General features: G+C 33.1%; 3 protein-coding genes across 3 annotated transcripts; all 3 read left to right on the top strand.

Annotated features, from left to right (window-relative positions):
- Positions 1–374: 374 nt before the first annotated feature.
- LOC143182034 (acyl-CoA Delta-9 desaturase-like) lies at positions 375–3,250 on the top strand. The gene is made up of 7 exons (XM_076382775.1): positions 375–508; positions 893–1,107; positions 1,316–1,446; positions 1,792–1,997; positions 2,080–2,262; positions 2,509–2,745; positions 3,010–3,250. Exons 2-7 carry the CDS (start codon positions 903–905, stop codon positions 3,122–3,124), a joined length of 1,077 nt encoding a protein of 358 aa, XP_076238890.1. The 5' UTR covers positions 375–508; positions 893–902; the 3' UTR covers positions 3,125–3,250.
- A 7,684-nt stretch (positions 3,251–10,934) lies between these two features.
- On the top strand, positions 10,935–13,418 carry LOC143182111 (acyl-CoA Delta-9 desaturase-like). Its single transcript, XM_076382884.1, has 6 exons — positions 10,935–11,190; positions 11,349–11,479; positions 12,141–12,346; positions 12,429–12,611; positions 12,857–13,093; positions 13,240–13,418. Exons 1-6 carry the CDS (start codon positions 10,935–10,937, stop codon positions 13,352–13,354), a joined length of 1,128 nt encoding a protein of 375 aa, XP_076238999.1. The 3' UTR covers positions 13,355–13,418.
- A 2,436-nt stretch (positions 13,419–15,854) lies between these two features.
- On the top strand, positions 15,855–18,023 carry LOC143182566 (acyl-CoA Delta-9 desaturase-like). The gene is made up of 6 exons (XM_076383621.1): positions 15,855–16,110; positions 16,341–16,471; positions 16,583–16,788; positions 16,878–17,060; positions 17,310–17,546; positions 17,811–18,023. The coding sequence occupies exons 1-6, from the start codon at positions 15,855–15,857 to the stop codon at positions 17,923–17,925; spliced, it is 1,128 nt and encodes a 375-aa protein (XP_076239736.1). The 3' UTR covers positions 17,926–18,023.
- The last annotated feature ends 2,471 nt before the right edge of the window (positions 18,024–20,494 follow it).

Below are 20,494 nucleotides of genomic sequence, written 5' to 3' on the forward strand. Positions count from 1 at the left end.
AGGTAAACCACAATCAGTCAATAAATTTCTTAGAAATTTGAAATATCATGTGCAATCTTTCTTCCATGGAATTCGTATTTCAGTTACCTTTCTGTGATAAAATGTTTAAAACAACCATGTCATAATAAATTTGAGCAACAAATTACTGTAATTTGTTATAATGAATTAATGACAAATTTCCAATATCATTGTATGCTCACACGATGATATAGTAAAACATGAGAACGCACTGATGTATCCAATGTCAAGACTCGAGTTCTTTGAGTCACCTACTTACAGCATTGGCCAGACCACTTCCACTGCAACGTTGGTGCGTCTATATAATAGCCACGGACTGCAATCGTGCAATTCCGGAAAAGAATATCACAAGTGTTTTTCGAGTTACTTGCATCAAGTATTCTTCAATGGTTTTTTCTAACATTTCAAGAGAATTTCGAGACGAAAACGGATTGAGCACCAGGATATTAGTGAACTGTATTAGTTTGCTCCATTTTTTGGTTTGATTCTGGTAAGAGAACAGTGTTGCTGGAAGACGATCTCGAGAATACAAGAACGTAAAATTCGAGGGGTCGATGTGCTCAGTTCGTTAATATCTGTGATATATTAGATTTAGTGTGACTAATCGGGGTTTTGAGACTGAATAATTGCTTGAAACTTCAACTTTTAAGTTTCGATCAAAGTTAATGCGAATAATTAATTGCAAAAAAGTCGAGAAACTGAGATAACTTGTATTCCTAGTGATGAAATTGTTTAACTTAGTATTTTGAGTCAACACATTTATGCCTTTTATGTCTGGTTATGGTAATAATGAAGAAATAACGAATTGGAAATTATTTAGTGGGTATAGTAGATCCATAATATGCTTCATATTAATCTAATATATATGTTCCAGTTTTATCAAAATGAAACCCAATCGGTTTGGTGCAAGAGAGATTCCGTTTCTGGAAAATTTAGAGAACGTTTTTACCCAACAATCGAATATTCAACCGAAATATGAATGGAAAATTGTCTGGAGAAATGTGATCGTCATTGCTTATGTTTACATTGGGGCGATATATGGACTATACCTTCTTTTGACTGTAACAAAATTATCTACATTCGTGTTTGGTAAGTCACAGTTTTGCAATTTTACTTTTTTGTTTTCTCTGACTAAATATCACGTTATGAGTTTACTGTAACAATTTGTATGTGCAAAGTAAAACGTACTCGAATATGGACAAAAAGATTATAATAATAGCTACGCTTATTTTATTAAATTCACTGAACAAGAAGACTTTGTTCAGTTAAATGAGTAATAAGTACATTTTATTTTCAGGATACGCCTTAGGGTATTACTCGTCTTTGGGCATCACAGCTGGAGCTCATAGATTATGGGCCCATCGGGCCTACAAAGCAAAGTTGCCACTTCGAATCTTTTTGATGATCGCACAAACACTAGCATTTGAAGTGAGTTCAACTAGCATTTCTACTGTTGCCTTTTTTCTAGGCCTAGCATATGGCATTTGTTACACGAGTACCTCAACATTTTTATTATAACAGTGAAAAATCTTTCTACACTATTCTTTTTTCAAAAATTGAAAATACTGGATTAATACAGTCTAAAATACCTCAATAGACTGTCTGAAAATCTATCTTTTATTATTTTTTAACACACGAATGCTAAAAGGAATATTTCATAATACTTCGACATTGTTGTTTGAACTCTGTTAGGACTCCTTCATACAAATACGTATTTCATCGGTGACGTATCTTAAAAAATAGAACGTTATGTATTTAAACGCTATTTCGTAGACTTGCATCTATGACTGGGTCAGGGACCACAGAGTGCATCATAAATACACTGACACGGACGCCGATCCACATAATGCAACCAGAGGATTCTTTTTCTCCCATGTAGGATGGCTGATGGTTCGCAAGCATCCTGATGTGACTAAAAAGGGTGCGAACATTGACCTGAGCGACCTGGAACAAGACCCTGTCGTCGTTTGGCAAAGAAAGTAAGCAATCTGAGATTTCTTTAACATATCTTCTACAAATATGATCCTTGCTATGCAAAATCACTGCTTCTGTTTCTTACAGATATTATTCTATTCTCATGCCACTGATCTGTTTCATAATTCCCACATGGATACCTGTCTACTTCTGGAACGAGAGATTATTAATCGCTTGGTATACCACAATGTTAAGATACGGAATTACTTTAAACGTTACGTGGTTAGTGAATTCTGCAGCCCACATTTGGGGCATGAAACCCTACGACAAGTATGCAATAAATTTTGTTTCAAACTAACTACTTTATGCGACATAACGTAACATAAACCATTGAATGCTCAGAATCCTTTCAAATTCATACGGCCAACACACATACAGGGAACTTGGAAAAGAAAACTAAAAATACATAAGACCATGTTTGAATTCTGCTAATTTTCGTTATTCTATCCTATAACTACATATGCTGAAAGTATTTAGACACATAATTATTTCAAACGTTTTTTAATAAATTTTCAGAACAATTGGACCTACGGAAAATCCCTTCGTCTCTATATGTGCGATAGGTGAGGGCTGGCACAATTACCATCATGTGTTCCCCTATGATTATAAAGCTGCCGAATTAGGAAACTATAGATTGAATTTTACAACAGCATTTCTGGATTTTTGTGCGCGACTGGGCTTAGCATACGATTTAAAAGTTGTTCCAGAAGACGTGGTGAGGAAGAGGGCAAAAAGAACTGGTGATGGATCAAGGTATGCACTCTACTAATTTCATTTTTTAAATATTCATTGTTTCACATTTGGAAATATTTTTTGTAGTGAATTATAGTACTAGTCTGAATTATTTATTAACATTCTCTATAAACAATATGGATAACTTTCTTGTTATAGTTTTCAAATAATAATTATTAGATTTCTCCGGGATGAGAATTGTCAGTAGCTTATAATTATCGATAAAACTTTAGCTTTTGATGCATAAAAAATAGCGAATGAATTTGAATAAATTACTATCTCTAGGTACACAGCAGAAAATGATTTGCACAACCATGGAGATCACAAATGGGGATGGGGCGACGTTGACTTAACACCTGAAGAGATGCAACAAGTGAATATTCTCCACAAGGGGGACTAAGCAATCATTGTAAACGATATTACATAAAATTTTTAACTAAATTAGTAAATAAAAGAATCAATATTGTAATGACAGGTATAAGATATTTTAAGGGTTGAATGTACACTTCAAAATAAAAGAACGTTTAAGGAAGATGAAATTGTATTCAAAGGCACCGTGTATTCGTTTCAGAGTTACTAATTGTGAAAAATATACCTAAAGCACACGAGTATACTATCGGTCAAACTCAAAAAAATCAGTATCACGAGTCAGACATTTTCTCGCTTGTTTTAGGTGTTTTCTCAACAATTAGAACACGAAAACAATGCCTCAAACGCACTTTTTGTTTTCGATTGCAGTGCATAATATGTTGTGCACTCCATACGATCTTACTGTATTAAAGAAATACTAAAGTTTTTGATAGCTCTATTTCCAATCACTTTGCACAACACACGCAACTTCAAATGGATTAACATTGTGTATAACTCATGTGTTAATTATTAATGTGCGCGACATCACCTGAAACTTGAATTGGTTTAAAACAGTGTAACTGAATCACCTTTTTGAATTAAAGTTGCGGTAGAAGAATAAGAAGTAAACAACTATTTAAACCCCAGATTATTTCGTCCCGCATCTCGCGACTGTTTTTACTATGGAGCACCTTCGATTCGCTAGGCGTTGGCTATCTGTATTTATATGTGTCGCTTTTGCTGATTACAATTTCCTAAATTCATATAATCGTACAGTTTTAAAACATTCTTGCAACTTTTAAGTTTGTAAAATTTCAAATGTCTATGAAATATGGGGAAATTGTAACAATATAATTATTTAAATTCAGTTCACGGATCACTAGTTATATAATTTCGTATTTGGATTATGTAGATCCTAAAAAGCTCACACTGTTCACGTAACTACGTCTAAAGAGTTGTAGCAGCGGAGTTAGTAGAATAAGTCGACAGTCAGACACATTTCGCCTGTATTTTAGGCGTCTTCTAAATGATTAATAACTCGAAAACAAGGCTCCAAACGCAATTCTTTTCGTTTTTATTTTAGCCCTATTTTGCTACGTAGCATCACTGTTTAAAATTTCTAAAACCTGCTATTGTACACCCTTACATAAATACTGGATATAGTAGCTCCATTCATTAATGAAACAACGTAAGAAACCAAGTTTAAGATATAAGATATATAAGACTCGTTTACATTTATTTTATTCTTGTCAAATAAGAACTCGAATTTGCGACCGCTCTAACCTCGACATGTATTCTGATTTTATAATAAAATATGTATATTTTTTATCGTGATAACAAAGCAATGTTTATATAAGAATCAATTGTAACAAATTAAATATTATGACATACTTCAATCGTACTTTTATTTAAACACTCAAAAAGCATTTGTACCGCCACGGTTACAAAACCAATGAGAATTTCCAGAAATTCCAATTACAACCCCCTGCCCATGAAAAAGGCAAGTCTGCAAACAGTACCTCTTTCTTAGCACCAGAGTAAATATTATTCTTTGAAGTTTTATCATTATCAACTAATCGTTAATTTGAAAATCTGAATAAGTAAAACAAACAGGTTCAATTCTACAATAGAAACATTACAGCGGTGCGGCGATGTGGTAGGCAGCCAATGCTTCCAAATATACGACTTCTAATCGACTTCCTTTAGCTTTCAGTGCAATCAGTTGTTAGATTCGAATATAAAATTTGCAATTATCATCAGAAAAAGCCGAATATAATACGAAATTCTGAAAGTAATAGTAAATCATGTAAGCGGGTCCTTTTGAATCTTATATCAAGCATGTGATCCTTTTGACTTTTAAAATATGATTTATGCGCTAAAGTAGCAATGCATGAATTCAGTTTTGAATTAACAATTTATTAAGGAAATAAACGAAACTATAAATATCATACTTCATTGAAATAACATACTTGACATCTAAGAAAGTTACAATGTCATCTTTCCTTCATTGCTATGAAATACTTTTATAATTAGAAATTTTTAATTATCGTAACGAAAGACTGTCATAACATATAAGGGAATACGTAGAATGTTCAACGAAAAGTTTTAGAAATATTGAAACGTGATCCTTCTTGATAATATGTAATAGAGATTGAGGACAATAGATTTGCATTTGGAAGCAGTTTTTATGTTATTAATTATTACACGTATACACAGAATATTGACATAACATTGCCGCAAACGAGATTCTATCATTTCTATTGCGTCATTTGGTAAATAGCCGCTGTGAGTCAGAAATGACTTCGGCTTCGGATGCGTAGTGCAAGGGTTAATCTGCTTTGTAAAAGAATAATGAATTTTTATGTTTTTAGTTTAAGTTTTCCATTCACATTCCAAGTCGCACATTGTCATTAAAATTGTAAATAAAAATGCAAACGTGTGAACATTGCACAACAGATTTTAGAAAAGTCAGGAAATGACTCTGTATTTTAAAATAAAACAAAAATCAAGAATGTTGAAATAGCGTCTTTGAGTCTTCGTTTGCAAATGGTGGCAGTCGTCTCATAATGCTGCCTACTTCCACACCCTGAAATGGAGCTACAGACACTTTTTCTGACTATGCTCGTTAGAAATACTGGATGTATTATTATAATAGATACAAATATCTTTATTTTGAGATAGAGTAGTTCAAATATTGATACTGTTTAGATTTCTACTTATTGAACGTATGGCAACTAAAATCTATTTCCTTTGACTTTTGCACTCTTTGAGGCTCGAACACGAGTCTTCAATCGTGTGACCTATTAGGAAGGTATTTTATATTCTCTACGTATCAGACACGTGTCCTATCAATAGATCAACTACCATTAGTAACGTAAGAAGTTATAAAACTAGCTTCAGATAATTCTTACTAAGTCTTGCGTTAATGTAGGTTATTTGTCATCGGAATCAGAAATATCACCCTCGTTAGGCGACAGTCCTTGACCTGTAGAGAATGGACAAATGTCAGAAGGCTCTATAGATATTCAACTCAATTCAGATATGAATATAGAAAGTATCCAGAATAATGATCAGGCGACAACATCGGATGCATTGCCGCAAAATATTCTGGACGCATTGGGTAAACGCTTGGAACCAGACAGACCTTTGGGACCTTCCATCCACAAAGATGTAGCGATACGGTGGATCAAAATTACCTCAAAAGGTCTACCAAAAGAAGAACAGGAAATCCTGATTAAGAAATACCCTATTCTGGAGAATTGTAAAGAGATTAATACGCCGATCTTAAATCAGGAAATAAAGGCATTCTTGCCGGAAAGAGCGATTAATAGAGATACTCGCATGGTTGCAAAACATACAAGATTATTATCCTGCTTGGTAGCTTTGGGTGTAGGAATATCAGGATTATTAAATTCAGAAGGATCAGACAATCTACCATTATTAGAAACATTATGTGATGCTGGACTATTGGTAGATCTTCAGCGCGAGGAATCTGTAACGAGAAAGTCACTAATTTTATCAACCATAAATATGTTTCAATGGATTCAATATTTAATTTTTCAGTATTTAAATCCAACTTTATGTATAATTCCAATAAACTAAAATTACACTTACATTATTCTTCGCGTTACGGCAGTTAAACTCTCCAACACAGGTACTACCCTCGTAGGACTCGAAAGTATCTGACTCCACTCGCGTCATCAGAGCTGTTCGGTGTTTTGCAAATAATTTGTAACGCGGCAAAAACACTGACTCTAATAGCACATATGCGTGAAGTCTGAATTATGAATGGACACTATACCCAAAGAGAAACCGTGTTGTCAAAACAAAAACAAACTATCCCTACCACGCAGTAAACGTAATACAAACTTTACAACCTCATTGCGCGTGGTCACGAATTCTAAAAAAACTCCTTCGTGAAAATTCATCAATTCTAAAATCATAAATGAGAAAAGAACACTAATTTAAAATAAATATATTTAAATAAATGCACACATTATGCATAAACTCAACATACGATACAGAAAATTTTAAATTAACTTGAAGCAATGTATAATTGCTAATGAAAAATCTGTTAGACAGGAAAAATAAAAATTCAAAATGCATATAATTTTCATGAACATAAATGAATTGTCTGAATAATAAAATACATGTTATAGAGTAGTAATAAGAACACAAAATTATGTAAACAATATTAAGTAGAAAATAGGACACAATCACGAAAATTAATTAAAATGTTTTTAAACAATTGAATTAAATTTGTAACACGCATATTCAGTAAATGTTGTTAATAAATTAATATTAGAAAATTTAATAATAACAGAAAACAGATAACTGTTTACACTAATATTCACGAAACTATCAATACGTCTTATCACTTTGACAACTGCCGTTTAAGTGACCTTTCGTCAGTGCAGGCAGTTTGTGAAATGGTCATAAAGTGGGGGAAACCCCCACGATCGTCATTAATTTACATTGAGGTCCAAAATTTTGGAATACTATTGACCTTCAAAAAAAAAAAGTTTTAATAAAAAAATTCACCACACCCTCGTGGTTTAATCCTCAATTACGAATTAGTCTCATTTGCTCAGGAAAAAGTTTTCTTAATTTAATTTCCATTACTTAAAGATACGAAGATTAAATTGTAGATTTCAATTAAAGAATAAATTATAACCTTTTAAAAATATAGCTGTTGCTATTTAACATTGTATATATTTATACAACATTGAATAATATAATGGATTAATATGTGTATATAAACACGACCATCTTTTATGCATCCAGAAAATATAAAAAATTGTAATATAGTCTCACAAAAACATAAAAATATTTTGAAAAAGTAATAAATGAAATTTCGATGTTAATAAATAATTTGAATATTAAATAAAGATAGTAATAACAGACAAATAAGATGAGTAATAATAAATAGAAATAATTACGTGTCAATGGATAAGCTTACCTTAATATTCCTATGCCAGCGCAACGTCTTATCTCTCCCATGTCCATTAAACAAATGACAATCCTTTGTTGAAATCCAGGTAGTTAACAAAATGGCGATAGGGAGGGGGGACGCTACCTGCATCTGTAATTTACGTTGAAAAATGAAAATTCTGAAGGTTACTGCCCACCGAGTTTCGAATATTTACATTTAGAATACATAAAAGCGACTCGAGGATAACTATTTGTTTAGAGTTTATCAGGCAGGACTTTTTCAAAATATTTATGCGCCAAGGACTGGTGTTTCTACCGATTGCAGAACGACCGTTAATGTTTCCACGAAATCGAAGATATATGAAAAGATAGACATAACTTTACTGCTCAACAAGTAGATAATATCTTATACTTTACTAGGATGTATGAAAATCTGTTAAATTTTGTAATAATACTAATGAAAAAAGTAAAAAACTTACCTTCGAGATGAATTCTGCACACCAGCGTCCCCCATTCGAAGCGGCCTGCGCGCGCAACTTCGAGAATCGAAATAGAGATCGAGACGGATTCTCGAAACTCGTAACTGTGGCGCCACATACCTATTACATTTCAAACAAAAATAGTAAAAACTGATGAAATATTTATAATATTAACTACATTTCACTTCACAAGCTAATGACAAATGACTATAGAATAAAAAATCCTTTTTAAAATAATGAATTCTATCATTCTACTATTGAATTCTATTATTCTAGTGTATGGATGTACGAATACGATACGTGAATCCTGCCGCCATTATTGTGTTAGCAACAATTTTTCAAGGGCAATATGAGATAATAGATTATATATTAATAATTCAAGAAAATAGATTGTGTATTAACACCTTTTGCTACAAAAAATAACACTCGATATTTACTAAATCTACTGAAACATAGTAAAAGAAAATATTGTACCCAGTAGAATGGAAATGTTTTGTCGTATATTCTTATTGATAAAAAAAAAATGTTATATTCTAGGACATATTATTTTTAGCAAATGCATCATTAGCAATAAAATCTCTGACAAATTCCACGTACTTCACTCTTATTAGTCTAACTAGTAGTACATTCGTCGCAGAATCTGTCTGAAGCGAGGTTGTTCTAACAAGTATTAATCATTATAATAATTAAAGTTAAAGTTAAATTTCGACTAAATGAGTAGTAGTACGTAAAAGTAAGAAGCAGATACCTTCATCGATGTCAGGCACTGATTGTAATAAGATTAAACACGTTTAATATAACAGGTGCACAAATAAGCACGTCTGACCTCCAGCGCGTCCAGAAACGAAATGACGCCGCGCGCAATTTGAATACGCAACATGTCTGCCGAATTCGGTGACAGCGGGAGAATTGAATTTCAATTAACAAGCTTTCTTTAGAAGGTGGTTAACAGTATGAGTGATATATGTAGAAATGGTAATAAGACTAGTCCTTATAATTGAAGAAAATTAATAAAGCACAACAATTCGTTATATAATAAATCTAAGCAGAACAGCATGATTAATGCGAAGAAACTGTTTTTGTAAATTGGCGTTTTCAGTGTTAATTTGTTGACCAGGAATATACAGATAGAAACTATCATTGAAAGATGGCCACTGTTGCATTATTTTGTAATTAATCATGATTGTTGATTACTGCTTTGGATTATAAAGTTATTAAATTAGGCCTCTAAAAGTATTTAATGAATTTTTGGTGAAAGGGCGCTGAACAATGTGATGATTTGGTGCTGTCATCTAGCGGATATTTGGTTGTAATAATTTCCACACGCGCCGCGCCCCTTTGATTCAAAAGTTTAACACACCGAAAACATTTTTCTCACTAATTATGCAAAATTCTTGGTTGAAATCGTTCTATGATGATTTTTTATGCTTTGATAAGTATTCCGGACAACCGAATTGTCAATAAATTAAGAAATATACATGATTAACATTGTTTTATAAATAAACGTTTAAAATCATTTTTAGCTATAAATGAGTAATTTTACAAACTAATTATTAAATAAATTCACATTCAAGGGTTAATAAATAATTAAAGACAGTTTGTGGGAAAAAATAAACAATTTTATTACACATTAACATTACATGTTAAACTGTACAATCTGTATAAATATTTTAATATTATATTTTGGACTTGATAGCTGTTGCAACTCCTAGCACTGCTACAAGTCCTGGTATCACTGCAACTACTGCAACTCCTTATACTGCTGCAATTGGCACCAATTTTCGTTTGAAATTTCTTCCAGTTGCACTGACTCTCGTCACTTACGTCTCGGTTAGATGATCCATGAAAACGATGTATACGAGACATATTCTCTTAAAATTGAAGTAGTACACCTGTGGATTAACAGTACTTATAAGTAATTTCATATACTATAATATCATATGTAATATCATATAATGTAATAAATAGTTTTAAACCATCATGTTATAATAAGTTTGAGCAACAAATTAATGTAATTTGTAATAATGAATTAATGACAAACTTCCAATATCATTGTATGCTCACACATGATGACATATTAAAATATGCGAACACAGTGATGTATCCAATGTCAAGACTCGAGTTCTTTGAGTCACCTACTTACAGCATTGGCCAGACCACTTCCCCTGCAACATTGGTGTGGCTATATAATAGCCACCGACTACAATCGTGTAATTCGGGAAAAGAAAATCAAAAGTGTTTTTCGTGCTACTTGCATCAAGTATTCTTCAATGGTTTTTTCTAACATTTCAAGAGAATTTCGAGACGAAAACGGATTGAGCACCAGGATATTAGTGAACTGTATTAGTTTGCTTCATTCTTCGGTTTGATTGTGGTAAGAGAACAGTGTTGCTGGAAGACGATTTCGCGAATGCAAGAACGTAACTTAATCTATGTTTCAGTTTTATCAAAATGACAGCCAATCTGTTCGATGCACCAGCGACATTGTTTCTGGAAGATCTCCAGCAAGACATTCATGAAGAGAAGTCATCCGCAGAAAAGGAAAATTCAGAGAAGCTTCTTGTCCGACAATCGTCAAATATTCAACCAAAATATGAATGGAAGATCGTCTGGAGAAATGTGATCGTCATTATTTTCATTCACATTGCGATGATATATGGACTATACTTTCTTTTCACTGCAACAAAATTATCCACATTCGCGTTAGGTAAGTTACAGTTTACTGTAACAATTTGTATGTGCAGAGTAAAACGTACTCAAATATGGACAAAATGATTATAATAATAGCTACGCTTATTTTATTAAGTACACTGAACAAGAAGATTTTGTTCGGTTAAATGAGTAACAAGTACATTTTATTTTCAGCATTAGTTCTAGGGTATATATCGGCTTTGGGCATCACGGCTGGAGCTCATAGATTATGGGCCCATCGAGCCTACAAAGCAAAGTTGCCACTTCGAATCTTTTTGATGATCGCACAAACACTAGCATTTGAAGTGAGTTCAACTAGCATTCCTACTGTTTCCTTTTTTCTTGGCCTATTACGTGGCATTTGTTACTTGAAAAGTCTTTAAAAGTTACTTGTAAAAAGTCTTTTTACACTACTCGTTTTAAAAAATTGTACAATATTTATTCTTGAAAAATGTTTCAAGTGAGCTTGAGGACTACTTTTAAAACTCAGACGCATATTTCTACCTTCGTCATTTGTTTAAACAACGACATCAGAATTTATGAATTAGTCAAAATCATGACGAGCCATCATTATGAGAACCATTATACGAACCGCTTAGTATGAAATTAGAGCAACTCTATTTAAAAAGAAGTTGATTTCATATTGTTTTGGTTTAATAATAATGAAGAACATCTTATTAACGAAGACAATGGAGTTGCCCTACATTCATAATAACCAGTTCATATGTATGTTATAACTATACAGAAACATAAGCAATAATTTAATACTTTCAATACAAGGAGATTTAATTATTCAGTGAATAAATTAAATGATGAAAACAAAACTCCAGAAACCACGTAAAAGGAATATTTCATACTTCGACATTATTGTTTTAACTCTGTTTGGACTTCTTTATACAAATACATATTTCATCGGTGATGTATCTTAAAAAATAGGACGTTATGCATTTAAACGCTATTTCGTAGACTTGTATCTATGACTGGGTCAGGGACCACAGAGTGCATCATAAATACACTGACACGGACGCCGATCCACATAATGCAACCAGAGGATTCTTTTTCTCCCATGTAGGATGGCTGATGGTTCGCAAGCATCCTGATGTGACTAAAAAGGGTGCGAACATTGACCTGAGCGACCTGGAACAAGACCCTGTAGTCGTTTGGCAAAGAAAGTAAGCAATCTGAGATTTCTTTAACATATCTTCTACAAATATGATCCTTGCTATGCAAAATCACTGCTTCTGTTTCTTACAGATATTATTCTATTCTCATGCCACTGATCTGCTTCATAATTCCCACATGGATACCTGTCTACTTCTGGAACGAGAGATTATTAATCGCTTGGTATACCACAGTGGGAAGATATGCTTTTACTTTAAACGTTACGTGGTTAGTGAACTCTGCAGCCCACATTTGGGGCATGAAACCCTACGACAAGTAAGCAATAAATTATGTTTCAAACTAACTATTTCATGCGATGTAATGTAACATGTACCTTTAAATGCTCAGAATTTTTTCAAATTCATACGAACGACACACATGCAGGGAACCTGGAAAAAAGGACAAAAATACATAAGGCCATATTGAAATCCAGCTAATTTGTGTTATTCTGTCCTATAATTACATGTACTGAAACTATCTAGCAACAGCATCATTTCATAGGTTTTTTAATGAATTTTCAGAACAATTGGGCCTGCCGAAAATCCCTTCGTCTCTATATGTGCGATAGGCGAGGGCTGGCACAATTACCATCATGTGTTCCCCTATGATTATAAAGCTGCCGAATTAGGAAACTATAGATTGAATTTTACAACAGCATTTCTGGATTTTTGTGCGCAACTGGGCTTAGCATACGATTTAAAAGTTGTTCCAGAAGACGTGGTGAGGAAGAGGGCAAAAAGAACTGGTGATGGATCAAGGTATGCACTCTACTAATTTAATCTTTTAAATATTCATTACTACACTTTTAGAAATATTTTTTTCAGTAGCTTACAATTATCCATAAAACTTTAGATTTTGATGCTTAAAAAATACCGAATAAATTTGAATAAATTATTATTGCCAGGTACACAGCAGAAAATGATTTGCACAGCCATGTAGATCACAAATGGGGATGGGGCGACGTTGACTTAACACCTGAAGAGATGCAACAAGTAAAAATTCTCCACAAGGGAGACTAAGTAATCATTGGAAACGATTATACATAAAATTTTTGGTTAAGTTAGTAAATGAGAGAATCAATATTGTAACGACAGGTGTCAGATATTTTAAGGGGCGACTGTACACGTCATAGTAAAACGACATTTAAGAAAGACAAAACTGTATTCGATGCGACCGTATATTCGTTTCTGAATTATTAATTGTAAAAAATATATGTAGAACACACGAGAATTGTATCTGATTTAAGGCTTATTCTACTGCCGACGTACCCTATCGGTCAAATTCAACAAAATCAGTAGAATATGTCACAAGTCAGACACATTTCACGCTTATCTTAGGTGTCTCCTCAACAGTTAATAACACAAAAAGAATGCCCCAAACGCACTTTTTGTTTTTGATATAAGTGCATAGTATATTGTGGAAAGTAAGTCTCATTTGTATTTATTTTATGCCTGCCGAATAAGAGCTCGAATTTCTGATCTCTCTGTCCTCGACATGTATTCTGATTTTATAATAAAATATGTACATTATTTATCACGACAACGAAGCAATATTTATATAACAACCAATTATAACAAATTCAAAATTATGACAAACTTCAATCATACTTTTACTTAAATACTTAAAAAAAAACATCCATACCGCCTACCTTCCGTACAACTACTCACTGTCCATGAAAAAGGCAACTCTGCAAATAATACCTCTTCTTTAGCACCAGACTAAATATTATTTTCCCAAGTATTATCATTATCAAGTAGTCATTGATTTGAAATTCCGAATAAGGAAAATTAGCACGTTCAATTCTACAATAAAAACATTTAAGCGGTGCCACGTTGCGATAGACAGCCAATGGTTGCAAATACACGACTTCTATTCGACTTCCTGTATCTTTCAATCTAGTCAGTTATTTGTTTCGAATATACAATATGCAACTACTTATAAGAAAATATATACATATTATTAAGGCAATAGACAAACTATAAATGTCATACTTCCTTGAAATGATATACTTAAAATCTGATAAAGTTACAATGTCATCTTTGCCTCATTGTCATGAAATACTTTCAATTGAAATTTTTAATTTTAATAATTAAAAACTGTCACAACAAATAAGGGAATACGTAGAATGTTCAAAGGAAAGTTTTAGAAATTTTAAGAGGTGATCCTTCTCGATCATATGAAATAAAGATCAAAGACAACAGAATTGCACTTGTAGCACTATTTCCATGTTATTAACTATTACATGTATACACAAAATATTGACATAACATTGCTGCAAATGAGATTCTATAATTTAATTTTTCACATGTGTTAACCCTCCCAGTACAATGCGCCATTTGGTAAATAGCTGCTGTGAGTCAGAAATGACTTAAGCTTCGGACCCGTAGTGCAAGGGTTAATCTACTTTGTGAAAGAATAATGAATTTTTAAGTTTTTCGTTTAAGTTTTCCATTCACTTCTATTGTCATTAAAATTGTAAATAAAACTGCAAACGCATGAACCTTGCACAACAGATGTTAGAAATGTCAGAAGTGACTCTGTTTGTTAAAATAAAAGGAAAATCAAGAATGTTGAAATAGCGTCCTTGAGCCTTCGTTTGCAAATGGTGGGTTTTGAAATTTAAATTTGTAGCTTCTAGTGGAAGTCTGTAAATAAACTTAAGTTTTAAATTATGTCATTATACCTACGAGTTAATGACAAATTCGTAATCTCGTATATACTGTACAATGATCGTCACGTGTGCCCCTCTTATCCTTGAGCCGCCCTAGATCATAAATTACGATTTTTGTATAATACATACACACGCTAAAATATTAGAATATGAGAACACGCTGACGTATCCCACGTTAGGACAAGGGGTAGATTCTACTGTAACCAATCACACACGCGAGTCTAACTCAGAAATTTATGGACTCCCACCACTAGGTAATATCGATGCCTCTATATAACGACTAGAAAGACTGTAACTGACTATAAGCGCATGATTCAAGAAAAAATCACCTTTCCATCTACAAGTGTTGTCGAAAGTGGTTTCGGAATTATTTTATTCAACATTCTTCAGTGTTATATTCAGTCATTATATCGAGAATTACGAAGGTGAAGGTAGGAGTCCAGTGAAGTCTATCGTTTTACTCTGTTTTTTACATCGTTTCATTTTGATAATGTGATTTTAAAATAATTTGGGAAAAAAAGGAACGAGGGTCTGAGAGATTTTTGTACCTGGTTCCTTGGAATCTGTGATACATTAGGTTTAGATTTACATATGTCCTGTTTTTCCAAAGCAATTAGTTGTTTGAAGTTGACTTTGAAGTTTCAATATCTTCTTTCCTCAAAAGAAGATAAAAGCTACTGTGAATGATTGGTTCCACAGAATTTTATTTACAACGAAAAGATAATGAAAGAAACTTCCATCCTACCAGAGTGGCTGTGAATTAGTTTCTATACGTTAGAAAGAATGTGCCACATTAGAGACTAAAACGATCTATGTTAATCTAACATGTTTATCCTAGTTTTATCAAAATGACACCTAATCCGAGGGGTGCAATGGCGACCCTGTCTCTGGAAGCTTCCCAGCAAAGTACTCACCAAAAGAAGTCACTGATAGAACAGAAAAGCATACAGAAGTTTCCTGCCCAGCAATTGTCCAATATTCAACCGAAATATAAATGGAGGATCGTCTGGAGAAATGTGATCGCTTTTCTTTATCTTCACGTTGGAGCGTTATATGCGTTATACATTTTCTGCACTGAAACAAAATATGCCACAACAATGTTTGGTAAGTTCCTTTATAGTAATTTCAATTTTCGGATTAAGTAACACCATATTGGTTTAGTGTAAGAATATAAGTATAGTGCAAGTTCTAAATAGAATCCCGAGTCCTACATATATACGATAAAACAATCGAATATCAAAAAAATTATAACAATACTTACGAGTATTTTGTTAAGTAACTGAAATGAGAAATTTTGTTTAATTAAATAAATAACAAATATATTTCATTTTCAGCATTATTATTGCCTTATATATCGGGTTTGGGCATCACGGCTGGCGCTCATAGATTATGGGCCCATCGAGCTTACAAAGCAAAGTTGCCGCTTCGAATCTTTTTGATGATCCTTCAAACTGTAGCATTTCAAGTGAGTTTCAACCTTTTGTTTTTTATTTAGGGAATTACTTGACATTTCTTATGTAAGGTGTATCAACATCCTTAATATACACAGATACCTAATAACAAATATATTTTGCAGAATTGCATCTATGAGTGGGTCAAGGACCACAGAGTGCATCATAAATACACTGACACGGACGCGGATCCACACAATGCGACCAGAGGATTCTTTTTCTCTCACATGGGATGGCTGATGGTTCGCAAGCATCCTGATGTGATTAAGAAGGGTGCGAACATTGACATGACTGATTTAAAGCAGGATTCCGTCGTCAACTGGCAGAAAAGGTAAACGACCATAGATTTTCTTAACATATTTTCTATAAATGTGATCCTTGCTGTGCAAAATGAGAACCTACTGCTTCTGTTTCTTACAGATATTATTCTATTCTGATGCCATTATTTTGCTTCATAATTCCCACATGGATACCTATCTACTTTTGGAACGAGAGATTATTGTGCGCATGGTTCGCCACAGTGTTTAGATACGTTTTTTCTTTACACTCAACGTGGTTAGTGAACTCTGCAGCACACATTTGGGGCATGAAACCCTATGACAAGTATGCAATCCACTTTGTTTCAAACTAAGTACTTTAGCGCTATAACGCCATCGAAACTTCTTTATGATCAGAATTTTTTCAAATTTGCATGAACGACACACATACAGGATGCTTGGAAAATTTGAAAAAAGCTCACAACACAAAAGCATAAAGACATTCGGCTAATTTATGTTATTCTGTCCCATACTTACTGATGCTTAAAGATTTCAACAACGTGATTAATTGATAAGTATTTAAACCAATTTTCAGGACAATTGGACCTACGGAAAATCGCCTTGTTTCTCTATTTGCAATTGGCGAAGGCTGGCACAATTATCATCATGTGTTCCCGTATGATTATAAAGCTGCCGAATTAGGAAACTATAGGTTGAATCTTACAACAGCATTTCTCGACCTCTGTGCTCGGTGGGGTTTAGCATATGATTTAAAGGTCGTTCCAGAAGACGTGGTGAGGAAGAGGGCAACCAGAACCGGTGACGGATCAAGGTATGGACTCCACTAATTCGATTTTTTAAATATTCATTGTTTCACATTTGGAAATGTTTCTTGTAGTGAATTATAGTACTAGTCTAGATTATTTATTAATATTGTATATAAATAATATCGATAACTTTCTTGTAATAGTTTTGAAATAGTAATTATTAGATTTCTCCGGGATTAGAATTTTCAGTACCTTACAATTATCGACAAAATTTTAGCTTTTGATGCTTAAAAAATAGCGAATAAATTTGAATAAATTATTATCCCTAGGTACGGAGCAGAAAATGATTTGCACAGCCATGTAGATCACAAATGGGGATGGGGCGACGTTGACTTAACACCTGAAGAGATGCAACAAGTGAAAATTCTCCACAAGGGGGACTAAGTAATCATTGAAAATGATATTATATAAAATTTTTGATTAAGTTGGTATATAAAAGAATCAATATTGCAATTACAGGTGTCAGATATTTTATGGGGTGATTGTACACGTCACAGTAAAACGACATTTAAGAAAAACGAAACTGTATTCGATACGACCGTGTATTCGTTTCTGAGCCCTTGATATGTATTCTGATTTTATAATAAAATATGTAAATTTTTTGTCAGGACAACGAAGCAATGTTTATATAACAACCAATTATAACAAATAAAATATTATGACATACTTCAATCGTATTTTTATTTAAATACTCAAAAAGAATTTGTACCGCCACGGTTACAAAACCAATGAGAATTTCCAGAAATTCCAATTACAACCCCCTGCCCATGAAAAAGGCAAGTCTGCAAACAGTACCTCTTTCTTAGCACCAGAGTAAATATTATTCTTTGAAGTTTTATCATTATCAACTAATCGTTAATTTGAAAATCTGAATAAGTAAAATAAACAGGTTCAATTCTACAGTAGAAACATTTAAGCGGTGCGGCGATGTGGAAGGCAGCCAATGCTTGTTAATACACGACTTCTAATCAACTTCCTTTAGCTTTCAATGCAATCAGTTATTAGATTCAAATATAAAATTTGCAATTATCATCAGAAAAAGCCGAACACAATACGAAGTTTTGAAAGTAATCGTAAATCATGCAAGCGCATGCTTTTGAATCTCATATTAAACACGTGATACTTTTGACTTTTCAAATATGATTTATTCGCTAAAGTAGCAATGCATGAATTCAGTTTTGAATTAACAATTTATTAAGGAAATAGACGAAAGTAGAAATGTCATACTTCCTTGAAATAACATACTTGACATCTGAAACGGTTACAATGTCATCTTTGCTTCATTGCTATGAAATACTTTTATAATTAGAAATTTTTAATTTTCATAACGAAAGACTGTCATCACATATAAGGGAATACCTAGAATGTTCAACGAAAAGTTTTAGAAATTTTAAGAGGTGATCCTTCTCGATCATATGAAATAAAGATCGAAGACAACAGAATTGCACTTGGAGCTCTATTTTCATGTTATTAATTATTACAAATATACACAAAATATTGACATGACATTACCGTAAACGAGATTCTATAATTTATTTTTTCACATGTGTTAACCCTCCCAGTACAATGCGTTATTTGGTAAATAGCCGCTGTGAGTCAGAAATGACTTCGGCTTCGGACCCGTAGTGCAAGGGTTAATCTACTTTGTGAAAGAATAATGAATTTTTAAGCTTTTAGTTTAAGTTTTATATTCATTTCTATTGTCATTAAAATTGTAAATAAAAATGCAAATACGTGGACATTGCACGACAACAGGTGTTAGAAATGTCAGAAGTGATTCTGTATGTCAAAATAAAGGAAAAATCAAGAATGTTGAAATTGCTTTTTTGAGCCTTCGTTTGCAAATGGCAGAAGCCTCCTCAAAATGCTACCTTCCTCCACTCCTTTAAACGGAACTTCAGCGACTTTTTCTGACAATGCTGGTTATCCAACACCCTGTATACAGGTACTGAATGTATTATTATAATAGATATAAATATATTTTTATTTTGAGATAGGTTATTTTAAATATTTATACTGTTCTGATTTCTACTTATTGAACGTATGAGAACTAAAATCTATTTCCTTTGACTTTTGCACTCTTTTATGTATCATGTAAGTCACGTGTATCCTTCAAATTCTGTTCAAAACCTTGATCGTAGCAGAACGTACTAATCAATTATGAGGCATTTTTTAATTCAACTGTAATTAATCTATAAGTAAAATTTCTTTCAAATTCAGATAGTATTAGAAATCTGAAGCTTCTAGTGGAAGTCTGTATATAAACTTAAGTTCTAAATTATGGCATTATACCTATGAATTAATGACGAATTCGTAATCTCGTATATACTGTACAATGATCGTCACGTGTGCCCCTCTTATCCTTGAGCCGCCTTAGATCATAAATTACGATTTCTGTATAATACATACACACGCTAATATACTAGAATATGAGAACACGCTGACGTATCCCACGTTAGGACAAGGGGTAGATTCTACTGTAACCAATCAGACACGCGAGTCTAATTCAGAAATTTATGGACTCCCACCACTAGGCAATATCGATAGCTCTATATAACGACCTCAACGACTATAACTGACTATAATTGCATGATTCAGGAAAAGTAGTTTCGGAATTACTTTCTTCAATATTCTTCACAGTCATATTCAGTCATTTCCGAGAGTTTCGAGGGTAAAGGTAAGAGTCCAGTGAAGTCTATCGTTTTACTCTATTTTTTTCAACGTTTGATTTTGGTAATGTGATTTTAAAATAATTTGGGAAAAAAGGGAACGCAGGGTCTGAGAGATTTTTGTACCTGGTTCCTTGTAATCTGTGATATATTAGATTTAGATATACATATGTCTTGTTTTCCCAAACTAATTAATTGTTTGAAGTTGAGTTTGAAGTTTCAATATATTTTTTCCTCAAAAGAAGATAAAAGCTACTGTGAATGATTGGTTCCACAGAATTTTA

Source organism: Calliopsis andreniformis, chromosome 8 (assembly GCF_051401765.1).
Source record: "Calliopsis andreniformis isolate RMS-2024a chromosome 8, iyCalAndr_principal, whole genome shotgun sequence".
Lineage (NCBI taxonomy): Eukaryota > Metazoa > Arthropoda > Insecta > Hymenoptera > Andrenidae > Calliopsis > Calliopsis andreniformis.

What these genes read in the sequence shown, in the direction of transcription:
- LOC143182034 (XM_076382775.1), top strand. Translation starts at nt 903, where the DNA reads ATGAAACCCAATCGGTTTGGTGCAAGAGAGATTCCGTTTCTGGAAAAT. An exon ending in GGCATGAAACCCTACGACAA is followed by an intron (nt 2,263 to 2,508) that starts GTATGCAATAAA and finishes ATAAATTTTCAG; the next exon opens with AACAATTGGACCTACGGAAA. An exon ending in AGAACTGGTGATGGATCAAG is followed by an intron (nt 2,746 to 3,009) that starts GTATGCACTCTA and finishes TACTATCTCTAG; the next exon opens with GTACACAGCAGAAAATGATT.
- LOC143182111 (XM_076382884.1), top strand. Translation starts at nt 10,935, where the DNA reads ATGACAGCCAATCTGTTCGATGCACCAGCGACATTGTTTCTGGAAGAT. An exon ending in CACAAACACTAGCATTTGAA is followed by an intron (nt 11,480 to 12,140) that starts GTGAGTTCAACT and finishes GCTATTTCGTAG; the next exon opens with ACTTGTATCTATGACTGGGT. An exon ending in GTAGTCGTTTGGCAAAGAAA is followed by an intron (nt 12,347 to 12,428) that starts GTAAGCAATCTG and finishes TGTTTCTTACAG; the next exon opens with ATATTATTCTATTCTCATGC.
- LOC143182566 (XM_076383621.1), top strand. Translation starts at nt 15,855, where the DNA reads ATGACACCTAATCCGAGGGGTGCAATGGCGACCCTGTCTCTGGAAGCT. An exon ending in GTCGTCAACTGGCAGAAAAG is followed by an intron (nt 16,789 to 16,877) that starts GTAAACGACCAT and finishes TGTTTCTTACAG; the next exon opens with ATATTATTCTATTCTGATGC. An exon ending in GGCATGAAACCCTATGACAA is followed by an intron (nt 17,061 to 17,309) that starts GTATGCAATCCA and finishes ACCAATTTTCAG; the next exon opens with GACAATTGGACCTACGGAAA.